The 12,593-nt window shown below is 42.9% G+C and overlaps 2 protein-coding genes across 2 annotated transcripts in view; one reads left to right on the forward strand and one right to left on the reverse strand.

Annotated features, from left to right (window-relative positions):
- Positions 1 to 12,593, forward strand: part of LOC307022024 (uncharacterized protein) — a 260,282-nt gene that overhangs the window by 120,114 nt on the left and 127,575 nt on the right. The window lies entirely within an intron of this gene.
- The window catches only part of LOC307046396 (sodium/potassium/calcium exchanger 3-like), a 104,428-nt gene that overhangs the window by 25,479 nt on the left and 66,356 nt on the right, over positions 1 to 12,593 (reverse strand). The window contains exons 3-4 of the mRNA XM_079692790.1: positions 6,939 to 7,015; positions 672 to 746 (exon numbers count right to left, since the gene is read on the reverse strand). Coding sequence (XP_079548916.1) covers positions 672 to 746; positions 6,939 to 7,015 — 152 coding nt within the window. The remainder of the gene's footprint in view (positions 1 to 671; positions 747 to 6,938; positions 7,016 to 12,593) is intronic.

Consider the following 12,593-nt stretch of genomic DNA (forward strand, 5'->3'; position numbering starts at 1 on the left):
CCAAGGCGCTCTCAGGCCAGCGAAGATATATAATCCCTCCACCTGGTCCTAGGTCTACCTTTTGGTCTCTTCCCAGCTGGACGTGCCTGGAACACCTCCCTAGGGAGGCGCCCAGGTGGCATCCTTACTAGGTGCTGAATCACCTCAACTGGCTCCTTTCGACGTGAAGAAGGACCGGTTCAACTCTGAGTCCCTCCCGGATGACTGAACTTCTCACCTTATCCCTAAGGGAGACGCCAGCCACCCTGCGGAGAAAACCCATCTTGGCCGCTTGTATCCGCGATCTCGTTCTTTCGGTCATGACCCATCGTTCATGACCATAGACGAGGGTAGGAAGGAAAATGCCCTAGTAGACAGAGAGCTTTGCCTTCTGGCTCAGCTCTCTTTTCGTCACAACAGTGCGGTAAAGCGACTGCAGTACCGCTCCCGCTGCTCCGGCCCATCTCACGCTCCATTGTTCCCTCACTCGAGAACAAGACCTCGAGATACATGAACTCCTTCACTTGGGGTAAGGACTCATTTCCTACTTGGAGCAAGACAGTTCACCCCAAATTGCGCCTGTGAGTATTGTCCACAGCATTTTTTACTTTTAATTTGACTGATGGCTGATTTAGTCTTTAGAGTAAATGTTAGAAACACATATTTAGGATCCTCATTTTTGACATTCATACCTCACACAACTTCTCCAGGGAGGGGACGAAGTAGTCATCACAGACGAGGGCCAGAGCGCAGAACATGTAGATTGTCTATAAAGAGAGAAGAGATAAATATTACAGGGAACAATAAAGGAAGAACATGCTGCTTGATGTGATTTAAACATAGGATCCCATAGGGTGAAAAGTCCACGCTAAGAGGGGTCATCAAGTACAGTACGCTGTGGTTCATTCTTTGATATTTTTTCAAGAACAAGTGGTGTTGTTTACCACTTTCTCTGCTAATCTTCTGCTTGTTATGCTATGTATAACAGACCTCTGCATGTACCCTGAATGTCCAAGTATAGAATACAGCTCTGCTTTAACTGCTTCATTAAGATTAGATATAGATTACCATGAACAATGAAATTGGGAGTCATGAAAGCTAAAGATTCAAAGATCCCATGCCAATGCAGTGCAGTGCATTAAGGGATCCAACATCAAATATTCATGAATAACATCACACACACACACACACACACACACACACACACACACACACACACACACACACACACACACACACACACACACACACACACACACACACACACACACACACACACACACACACACACACACACACACACACACACACACACACACACACACACACACACACACACACACACAGACACACACACACATTTAAACATTAGACAAATAAACAATCATCAATAATCCCATTAAAGTACAAATGTCTAACACAGGGGTGTCAAACTCAAGGCCCGGGGGCCAAATCCGGCCCGCGACTTCATTTGATGTGGCCTGCAAGAGCTTGCAAAGAATATAATACGTTATTATACGGTTACATTCCACTTTACAGATTCAAGCAGGTTGCCCATAAACTACATGTCCCACAATGCATCGCGCACTGTGACATGCGCACTGAAGAGAGAATTATTTGCCCTGGACTTCTGCTTTCAGACGTAGTTAATTACTAAGTTATTACCCTATCCGATAATAATCCAATTCAGAAGCAATAATGTAATAAAATACATTATTTTGTATATAATATATATTTATATATTTATATAGTTACAACCGGCCCTTTGAGAGCAACGCTAATGTGGCCCACGATTAATTTGAGTTTGACACACCTGATCTAACAGATACTGTCAGGCAGGGCACCGCTTAACAACATGTACAAGTGGCTAGAATAATTCAAATATTCACTAGCCATTACAAGACATTAAGACATTTAGTTCTAACATACAGTATATAATAATGTACATTATGGTTACCACATATTGTATAATAAGGCTTACTTTATGTAAATCATAATTAATCAAAAATAAAACCAACTCCTTTGAGGTTACTCTTACTACCACACATGAATAACACCGGCAAATACATTCAATATTGTTGTTTTCGAAGAAATATGTTATAAACTATCATATATGTACAAAGGCGATAAGCTAGCACTGACCACTACGGGACATGAAGTCACCTTTAATAAACAATCCTCCAAAATAAAATGTTTTGGTTTATTATAACTGGATAAAAGGTTGTCACTGCTGTATTTAAAAGGTTTGTTTATTTCCCTGGTGTATTTCTGCAAAAAAAAGCTACAACCTTTCCTTGGCATCATATCATAGATAAAACCCACAGCAGGGAGAGAAGGAGACAGAGTGCACATAAAAGACAGTAGGTATGATCAAGAGAGAAAGTGTCAGGTAGTGACGACAGACTGACGAGGAATGTGTGAACAAAGGAATAATCCTTTTTGTTGATTGTTTCTGCAGTACTGAGTCACATTTGACTTTCAATCCCTATCTCAAGCTTACTCAAATAAAATGTGTGCATACTAAATGTACATGTGTGTACATGTTTTATGTTGCATGCGGACATGAAAGTCCTTAATATGGGAGTTGTGTTTCTGAGAGCAAGTCTTTTCTTAGAAGGGATGATGGAGACGTCTGGCGCAGTGGATTAGTGCGTTGGTGTTCGGATCAGGGGGTCACAGGTTCAAACCCCACTGGAGTCAGCATGTCGTTGTGTCCCTGGGCAAGACACTTCACCCCAAATTGCTCCTGTGGGGATTGCCCACAGTATTGAGTATGTAAGTCGCTTTGGATAAAAGCGTCTAACAAGTGACATGTAATGTAATGGCTGCATTAATGAGCTGTGCAGAGTCGGAGGGGGGTCAGCAGCAGTACAGCTGTCAAGGGAACAGCAGCTGGAAGTCAAATACTCTGATATAAAAATTCAGCTCGAACACTAAGCGTTTCAAACTTTGCTGTCTTTAATCTGAATCCAACACCAGCAAAACATGATCAATGACTGGAATAAATTCAAAGCATTTGTGACTTGTGGCTAAAGGAAGGTAGTAGCTCCATGAGTCACGGGAAAAATACTGCCGAGCAAGACAGTCCACCCCCACACTGTTTCCTGGGCGCTGTACACAATACCTGCCCACTGCGCCTAATACTAGGACGGGTGATATGCAGAATCCTTGCTCAGTCTGTAGGGACTTGAAAACTGAAAGGTCGCCGGTTCAAGTCCGGGTCAGACAAAACAAAAAACATCAAATCTGTAGTAGTCCTGATGTGTATACGTAGGTTCTATGTTTATTTTATGTATACACTTTGTTATTGTATACATATAGGTCCCCTTATGAAGACCAGAAACATTATAACTTTAAAAATGTGATCTCCCTTATCTCCCTTACTGACATAAACGTGTTTGCTGCAATTAGCCTCATCTGGAGAGAAAGAAAATGTGCTCTGTTGGTCATATCCCCATGTGTATTACATCACTAGAAGGCCTAGGATGTTTTTCACACTATATTAGGACAAACACAAACTGCATGCGTGGTGTTTGAAATAAGGGCGTCAGTGTCATGTCCCCCACAGAGGAAAAATTCAAATGACTGGGTCTCAGGGGGATGTATTCTAGCTGCTCAGTAGAAAGCAGAGGTAGAAAAAAAGGCATTGATTTGCGAGTAACAAGTGCTACGAGTTCCAAAGTCAAACATCTTAAGGTGAGATTTAATCTGTTGTCTGACTAATGTTATGCTATAAGAATGATTCACACCATTTCTATCGTCTGAAGTTTTGATTGTCTTAGCAACTCCTCACTGGGGTCCTTCAGGGGTATGTCATGGGTCCCCTTCTTTTCTTTTTGTACACTTATTTATTTTGTCATTCCCTCTCAAGCATCCCCTACCACAGCTACGCAGATCATACTCAACTGATTCTGTCTCTTCCCCGATCTTAAAACCAAGTGTTCCTTGTCTGGATAATCTAAACCCTAAACCTTGATAAGACAGAACTGCTTTACCTTCCAGGGAAGGGCTCTCCCATCCATGACCTAACCACCTAACCAACTCAGACTGCAAGAACCTGGATGTGACACTGGACGACCAACTGTCCTTCAGTGCTAACATTGCTGCTACAGACCGCTTCTGCAGATACATCCTTTACGGCCCGTCCACACAGCGTTAAAAAAATCTTGAATATCTTGGAGGTGGGCGTGTCTGAAAGCTTGGGGATTTTTTGCGAGCAACGCGACCAACAGCCAATCACATGAATCTCCCGCCCCCGACATACAAAGCAAAAAAACCCGGGGATTTTATGCGAGCAATATATATATATATATATATATAAATATATATATAAACTCCCCAAACAGGCGAAAACCTACCAGTTTCACCCACTTTCTCTGCCACCTCCCTCCATGCCTGGTTCCTCCAGTTTGTAGCCCGGTAAATAGTTACTGGTCGTAAAGAACCGGGTGATTTTCTACCGTAATTTCTCGTTTGGAATATGAGGAAATGAACTGCGATATGTCTCTCCCAGCTTACACGTGGTTTGATTGGCTAGCGCTTGTACTGTTAGATTTGCATAAACGGAATTTGATTGGCTGAAGCTTCCACCTCAGCTTCAAAAGTTGAACATTGCTCAACTTTTGAATCCTGAAAATCCTGGAAATCCTCGCTTTGCTTCCCCACAATGCAGTTCGGCGAAAAGTGAGGCAAAGTGACGTCACCCCATTCAAAGTGAATGGGCAGAAGCGTTGGAAGATTTTTTTAACGCTGCTGTGTAGACGGGCCGTTACTACATCATGAGGATACATCCCCTTTTACCAAGAGGGCATTGCAGATTCAGGTCCAAGTTCTTGTAATTTCACGCTTTGACTATTACAATTGTCTCCACTGGCTGTTATACCTGCAAGTGCCATCCAAGTGCCGGACCAAGACTGGCTTTTCCTCTGACTAAGTTTACCCACTGCTCCTCTGCTCCCTTTACTGGCTGCCCCAAATCTGCTTCCAGATACTGGTAGTGCCTACCAAGCTTTCAATGGATCAGGCCCATCCTTCATCCAGAACATGGTTAAACCATACACTCTAGCACTTTGCTGTGCATCCACCAATCAGCTCGCCGCTCCCTCACTGCGAGAAGGACCCAGATACCCCTCATCAAAAACATGCCTGTTTGCTCTCCTGGTACCAACATGGTGTAATGAGCTGCCCACTGACACAGAACAGTACAGCAAAAAGTCTACACCTCTTTCAACACAGACCGAAGAATCAAAATTGTATTGAAGGCAAATGTACTTGCAGGATTCTTACTTGTTTTACTCTGAATCTTAAAGATTGTATGTAGTAAGTTGTTATGGATAAAAGCATCAGCTAAAGAAAATGTAATGTTAGGTTATTACATTTAATGATTTATTGGACTGGAAAAAGTTAAAATACTGCAATAAAACTATCTTTATCAGTATATTGTAACCACTAATAAAGACTGTTTCTTTCTCAAGGCTGAGAATATACCTTCACTGTGGATGGATCACCTAGTGGGCCTATCGGGCACAGTCCCATGGACTCAAAGTGTCAGAGCAGGAGTTTCAGTTGATATATTGCATGTTAAAATACATGCAGTCACAGTGGGTCAGCTTTTCTTCCAGGACTGGCCCTTATTCCAAAAACGCAAAGATGGAAAAGTAAGGCATTACAACTGTAGAACAAAGTGAGCAGGTATGAGCCCTGATTGTCTGTCCTGAAATTCACATCAATCTCTCCAAAAATCCAGGAACAGTAACACCTGCTGTGAAATAACATAGAGTACATAATTGTAAAGGTTAGACCAAGTAAAATCGTTTTTTGATGATATACTGATTCTTTTGGGCTTTGTGTTACTTTAATACCCACAGATTCAGGAAAAGGTTCTTTCCATTTGCCCTTCAAATGGCTAACTGAGGGTGGGCGCACTTGAAGTAATGACATTGCCTATAATGTCAGAAATATACTCTGCCCCCTGGTACATTGTATAGTATACTGCTGTGTTTATGCATAGCAGAGTTCCCTTGAGATGTTTGAACTTCCATTAGAGTCACCCCCCCAGAGACTTTCAGCACAACATGGGTCATCATGTACTAGAACATTCTTCCTGCCATGTGCCAGTCATATAAGAGTGATGGCAGAGGGGCTGCATCATAGCCTTGACCTTGGATATTGACCCCTGCTGGGCAACGCTGGAGAGGCCAGTGGGGGTGGTCATGCATGCACTGAAGCAATACTGCCAGAGGAGAGGATGGGCAGAGGAGAGGGCTGCTGGGGGGAGGGAGGGGGGAGAGGGAAAGGAAAGGGAGGAAGAGAGTCCGACGGGAGGTGATGAAAAGGAGAGGAGAAAAGAGGAGAATCAGGGGCTATTCAGAGTAAAATGTTACGAGAGAGTCAGAGTTAAGAGTCAGAGCTGGGAGTCTCAGGGGACGAAAGAGTCAGAGCAGAAAGTCAGAAGAAAGTCAGAAAGGAGGGCAGAATCAGACAAGAGGAGAGAAGAGTACAATCAGAGAGTCAGAGGTCAGAAGAGTCAGGGTAGAAAGTCAGAAGAGAGTCAGAAGGGAGAAGAGGCAGAGCAGAGAGTGAAAGAGGGGCGAGTCAGAGTGAGAGAGGGGAGTCACAGAAAAGTAGGGCAGAAGAGCGGAGAGAGTCAGAGATAAAGAGTCACAAAGAAGGAGAGTCAGAGCAGAGAGGAATGGGGTGTCAAGGCACAGGACAGTAGGAGAGGACAATGTGCATGATGAAAGACTCTGCCCATGCTAATTGTAATGGAGGAACATGTACCTAGGGCCAGTGTGGCTTACTGCTGTAACTAGAGCCCTATGGTACAGAGGAGGATGATACCAGAGGAGGATGATACATCAGCCATTGGAGAAACACATAACTTGTTAATGGTATATTGGTTTTGGTCTTTGCACGACACAAACACACATCAACATGAAAGCAGGTGAACGAGAACTTACACACAGCACATGCAGGGCCACAGCTCCCTCTGTTCTCTCCTTGTGTGTGAACAGGTCTGTAGGGAACTCGTGCAGAGCTGGAAGAGAAAGACACATGGGGTTAGAACAGTTCACATACAGTAGTGTGTGTGTGTGTGTGAGTGTGAGTGTGAGTGTGAGTGTGAGTGTGAGTGTGTGTGTGTGTGTGTGTGTGTGTGTGTGTGTGTGTGTGTGTGTGTGTGTGACTAGGATAAAGGGAGGGCAAAGAGGAAAGCATTGTAAAAATAGAGCCAGGGATATTTAGGGTAACTGGGATGAAGACAAAAGAGAGAAAGAGTGTTGGAAGTGTAACCACAATGTACAAACTCTGCTTCCCTGCATGGGAATGTGAGCAAGTTGGAGAGAGAAACTGTGTGTGAGCAGGAGATAAAGAGAGCAGGATGGAGCGAAAAGTGGAAAGTTGGCACACAGAGAATGTGTGAAGGAAAGCAGAAGGACGTGAAAAGGGGGGAGTTTTAAATGTGGCCTGAGTTATTCTACCCTTCTTCTCCGTGGCTTCCTGACATCTTCCCCCCTCTCAGCCCCATAGTCCCCCCCCGGCTGCCAAGACCAGCGAAGGGCTGCTGGAGAGTGATGAGGAGCCTTCGCCTCTCAGAAGTCCGTTCACAGGCCACTGATAACGCCTGTTACATATTTCAGCATCTACACTATTCCATGGGCAGAGAGATGAGCTAAATAGATCTGAGACAGACCAGCATATTAAGTTACTACAAAAGTATGCAACAACAATGTTAAGATACAAGTTTACAAAGTGTCCAAGACATGCAAAATACATCATACCAGAATACTGTGAAGATGTTACTCGCTGAAACATCTTCTTCAATACGGTTGGGTGTGAATGTTAAATATTGTGTGAAAGTGAGTGTCAGTTTTGTGGAATGCATTCCAAGCAGGAATGACCAAATACATATGTGCAGCCTTTGTTTGCATGCAGGTAAACAGTCTGTGTGGAGAGCTAAGGAAACAGAACCCATTGGCCCAAAGCATTCAACTCAATGACTATCTTCCAAAGCTTCTTTTTAATTAGTTTGTAAACTGTGTTTTGTGAAGGAAAAATCTGGAGGTAGATGTTGTCTTTCATTTTGTTCTCATTGACAGTTTTAGCTACACCTGTGTTCTGTATATTAAGCAATATCAATGTGTGTGAGTTCCAAGTAGTTCTGAATCAATAAGTATTAAGAGCGAATAATTCTGTTGAGGAGTCCTTCAGGCTGATCAAGAACCCCCCGCTTCATGTCGTGCTCCATGATCACCTGGTCTGTTGTTCTTTTTTTAATACTGACCGCATCGCTGCACAATTTCCCTTACGGCCCGTCTACACTACAGGCATAAAAAAATCTTGAAGCTGGGCGTGTCTGAAGCTTGGCGATTTTTTGCGAGCAACAACCAATCACATGAATCTCCCGCCCCCGACATACAAAGCAATAGCAATGTTTAAACTAAGTAAACTGGATATAAACTCTCCAAACAGGAGAAAACCTACCAGTTTCACACACTGTCTCTGCCACCTCCCTCCATGCCTGGTTCCTCCGGTTTGTATCCCGGTAAATAGTTATGGCCGTAAAGAACCGGGTGATTTGCTACTGTAATATCTCGTTTGGAATATGAGGAAATGAACTGCGGTCTGGCTCTCCCAGCTTGCACGCGGTTTGATTGGCTGCGCTTGCACTGGCGGGATTTGCATAAACGGGATTTGATTGGCTGATGCCAGCTTCGAAAGCATCAGCCGATAGATAGATGCTCGTGATGCTTGCAAAGCCATGCCATGCTCCCCACAATGCAGTTCGGCGAAGATTAAAAATCTTCTACGTCACCCCATTCAAGTGAATGGGCGAAGCGTTGAAAGCATTTTTCGATGCCTGTAGTGTAGACGGGCCGTTACTCACCAACCTCTGAAATGTCCGAATTGACCAATTAGAATCGAGTATTCAACTAAGCAGTGTAATAAAACAAGAAAAAGGTTTGAATCAGGAGCATCAAGGTTACATCAAATACATCTTACAGAGCGTAGGATGCCTTCTGCATCATTCATGGCCACTTGAGAGACAGGTAGGCCAACAAGAAGTGGTTAAACCAATGAATGAATACACTAAATAAGTTAGGAGTGGTTGCGTAGTTTATCATTCCACCTACTTTTGGTCTTATTTCAGTCTAACCTCCTTGACAACATAATGCAGCGAAAAAAATCTTAACAGAAAGAATAGTTTACCACTTTCCCACTGCCCTCCCACTCTCCCCATTTTGTACTATGCTGACCTATTTGCATCTGCAGCATCTCGCTGTGTTTGAGTGGCTGCAGTCCTCCTCTGCACTGTGTTCCACTGCTGTAACTTTCTTAAGCCAAACACAATGCAGAGCAGCCTGTAAAAAGCCACAGAGGGTACAAAGCAGCAGAGCAGACAGCCATCTCGCAGCGACAGCTGGATGTGTTTAATATTTACTGTTACAAGCCGGTGTTAGCAAGCACAAATTCAATACAGCCCGGCTAGTGAATGCAGGGAAACAACAAGCAGCTCTCATGACAGGAATTACAACTTAATGTAGAGGAGAGAAAGACAATACTTGTGTCTAGGGCTGGACCATAGGGCCAACAAGTCTTATTGTCAGTCTTATTTTAGATCAATGTTTTGATGTTTAGCAACTTTCTTTTGCAAGGATACACTGGATTACACAGGATTCACTGTAAAAAAAAAAAGGCAATTACAAAAATAATTATATAGTATGAAAAAATACAACATTGGATACAGTCAAGATTTAATAGAGTGCCCTTTAATGTAGGCAGCACTTACATTTCAATCCAGCTTTTGAAATGTAAAATACATGTTGTACTCATCATGACTTACATTTGAACACAATCTGAACAACAAACTACAGGCCTTGCCTAAGAAAACTGACATTACAAATGTCACAGTTCTACTGATCTACAGTATGAGCAGTCAGAAAATCCAACAAACTAAAACAATCTCAACACCAATTACTGCATGTTTTGAGAAATGTAAAGTGGGAATATTATGCTAATTTCATAATATTATTGTGCCTCTACTGTGAAATGTCTCCATGCTTTAATGTTCCAAAAGCCCTTTATTATATAGAGCTGGCCATCTCTGTTGTGATTGGTCAACTGATTAAAGATGTGTCAGATATGTCCATGCCTCTTAGTAAATAATGTACAATTGGTTGGAATGCTAGCCAACAGAAGCGTCATTGTTACATAGTGATGTCACTATTTTACGGAAGTAAACAAAGGAGTCAAATGTAGGCGTTTCAGGCAGGGGGGGGGGGGAGGGTGTGGGAGAGAAACTCTCTGTGGAAGGGAGTTCTGTATTTTAGCCTTTGCAGACCACTTAACTGCACACAAACCTATATAATACACTACAGGAAAGGGAAAACCCCAAAAGCATAATAGACCCCCATTGAGTCCAATGCTTGCTGTAAACATGCTGGAAACCCTTCCCCGCTTCAGCCTCCAGACCGGGATGAGGACTTTATGCTCACCTCAGGGCTAACCCTCCCGACACAGCAGTTGGGAACCAAGACACAGGAACCTTACCTGGGTGACTGTTATGACCTGGCTCAGAGGGCCACAACAAAGAGGAGACACACCATATCAACAGTTAGAAAAATCTGTTTATTAAAGCAAGTGATTCAAATTAGCCAAATGAATCAAGTGCAAAACAAGTAAAGCACGAGGTGTGAACGTCAGTGGTATCAGTAATGTAACTGCAGGGTGAGGATTGCATAAACATGTATGTGTGAGGGTGTTGAAGTGCACAAAGTAAAACTACTGAAATAACTAATAACATACTCATCCGAACTGGGTGCCTGTATGAGAAAGCAGAGAGGGAAATAGAGAGGAGCAGAGAGACTTTAAATAGCTGCAGGGCACCAGACCCAGGTGCCCAAGTTACTGCAATCAATAGCCGCGTTCACACCAGAGTACTTTCCCCACTTTAGTTCCGATATAGTTCCGAAATGTCGCGTTCACACCAAAAAGAGCCGGAACTAAAATTAGTTCATGAGAATCTTTTTACCCCCTTTTCCGTCCCTGCTAGAGAGCAGGGATTCTCATGCGGCTCACTTGTGAGAAAAGAGCTATATTTCTTATTGGCTGGGCGGATTGCAAACCACGCCCCGTAAAACTCAAAAAAAGTGTTGTGAAGCCACCATTTTATTATCCTCGCATTAGCATTATTAGCATTAGCATTAGCCCAGCGCAGAAACGCAGAGAGACTAACTTATGGCAACACAAAATAAAACATGGGAGCGGTGGAGATGAGGAGGGGTCGGCGTTCTGGCGATTTACTCGGAAGGCTTCAGTAGAAGCTGCTGGGAGTCCCAGCAGCTTCTACTGAAGCCAGTCCCCAACTCCGGGGACTTCCGGGCGGGGATTTTGGGCGGCAATATATGCCGTGAAGTTGTTTGCGGCCTGCGAGTAAACCCAAAGCAGAAGAAGAAGTTACGTCAGCGGCTTCATTTGCCTAATCCACCCCCAGGGACTTATTCCGGTGAGAACGCGATCTGTACTTAGTTCATCAGAACTAAAGAGTTCTGATGAACTAAGTTCTCATGAACCTTTGTGGGAAAAGTACTGCGGTGTGAAAGCACCTAATGCAGCTGGTTGCAGCACAGCCACACCCTCTCCAGATGACCCCACAGGGGCTTCACAGTGACATACTGACATCTACAGTTTACTACTTTTTGACCTATCTGCTTATATGTATCTGTATTATCATTCAGATACGTGTTGTGGGGAGGATTGGTTATTTTTATCATAGCTTTTGCAAATTGCATTTTATTTAGGGCTGCACAATTTGGGAACAAATGGTAAGGGAAAATATTGTTGTGAGTGATTGCAATATGATTCACGGTTGGCTAAAGGGTATGATCATTTTTCAAACGTTCACATTACCGTAAATATTTTAAGATGATGTTCTGATATTTTAAGAGGAACAGTACCAAACAAGAAATTCTGTATTACGTTTTTAGAATGCTGTTTGTAGGCTATTATAGTGATTCTCTGCAGCACTACAACACTTCAATAAGAAAGATATTTTCACAAATTCTGCCTTAACCATATACTAGGTTTAAAGCGATTTGGATTTTGCACCAATCCATATAGCGATTTTCGATACAATTTAGATGAATTGTGAAGCCCTAGTTCCATAGAAAATGCCAAATAGAATCGCCAGACATAGTGATACAGCACATGAGGAAAGACAAGACTGTAAACCAGTGGTTCCCAAACTTTTTCAGTCGGGCCCCCCTTGGGTAATTGGAAATATTTTCGGGCCCCCCCAACCCGGTTCCCATCTATATTTGTAGGATTAATTGTATATTGTTGCTAATAATAAGAAGATACAAAGATCCAACTATAATTTTATATTGTATTATGGATTACACATGAACAAAAGTACTTGTAATAGATACTGGGAATTAATTTGGCCTAATTAAAACTGGTTGGCCTTCTTCCCTGAGTAGTAGATTTTTTTAATCAAATGTCTTTTATTTTTAGACTGCCACTCTCAGTTCATTCTCAATGTTCAGCTTTGATCTGTATTTCGTTTTGATGGCAGCAACAGCAGAAAAGCCTATCTCACACAAGTAGGATGTTGCAAA

The sequence above is a fragment of the Notothenia rossii genome, assembly GCF_949606895.1.
Source record: "Notothenia rossii genome assembly, chromosome: 1".
Classification (NCBI taxonomy): domain Eukaryota; kingdom Metazoa; phylum Chordata; class Actinopteri; order Perciformes; family Nototheniidae; genus Notothenia; species Notothenia rossii.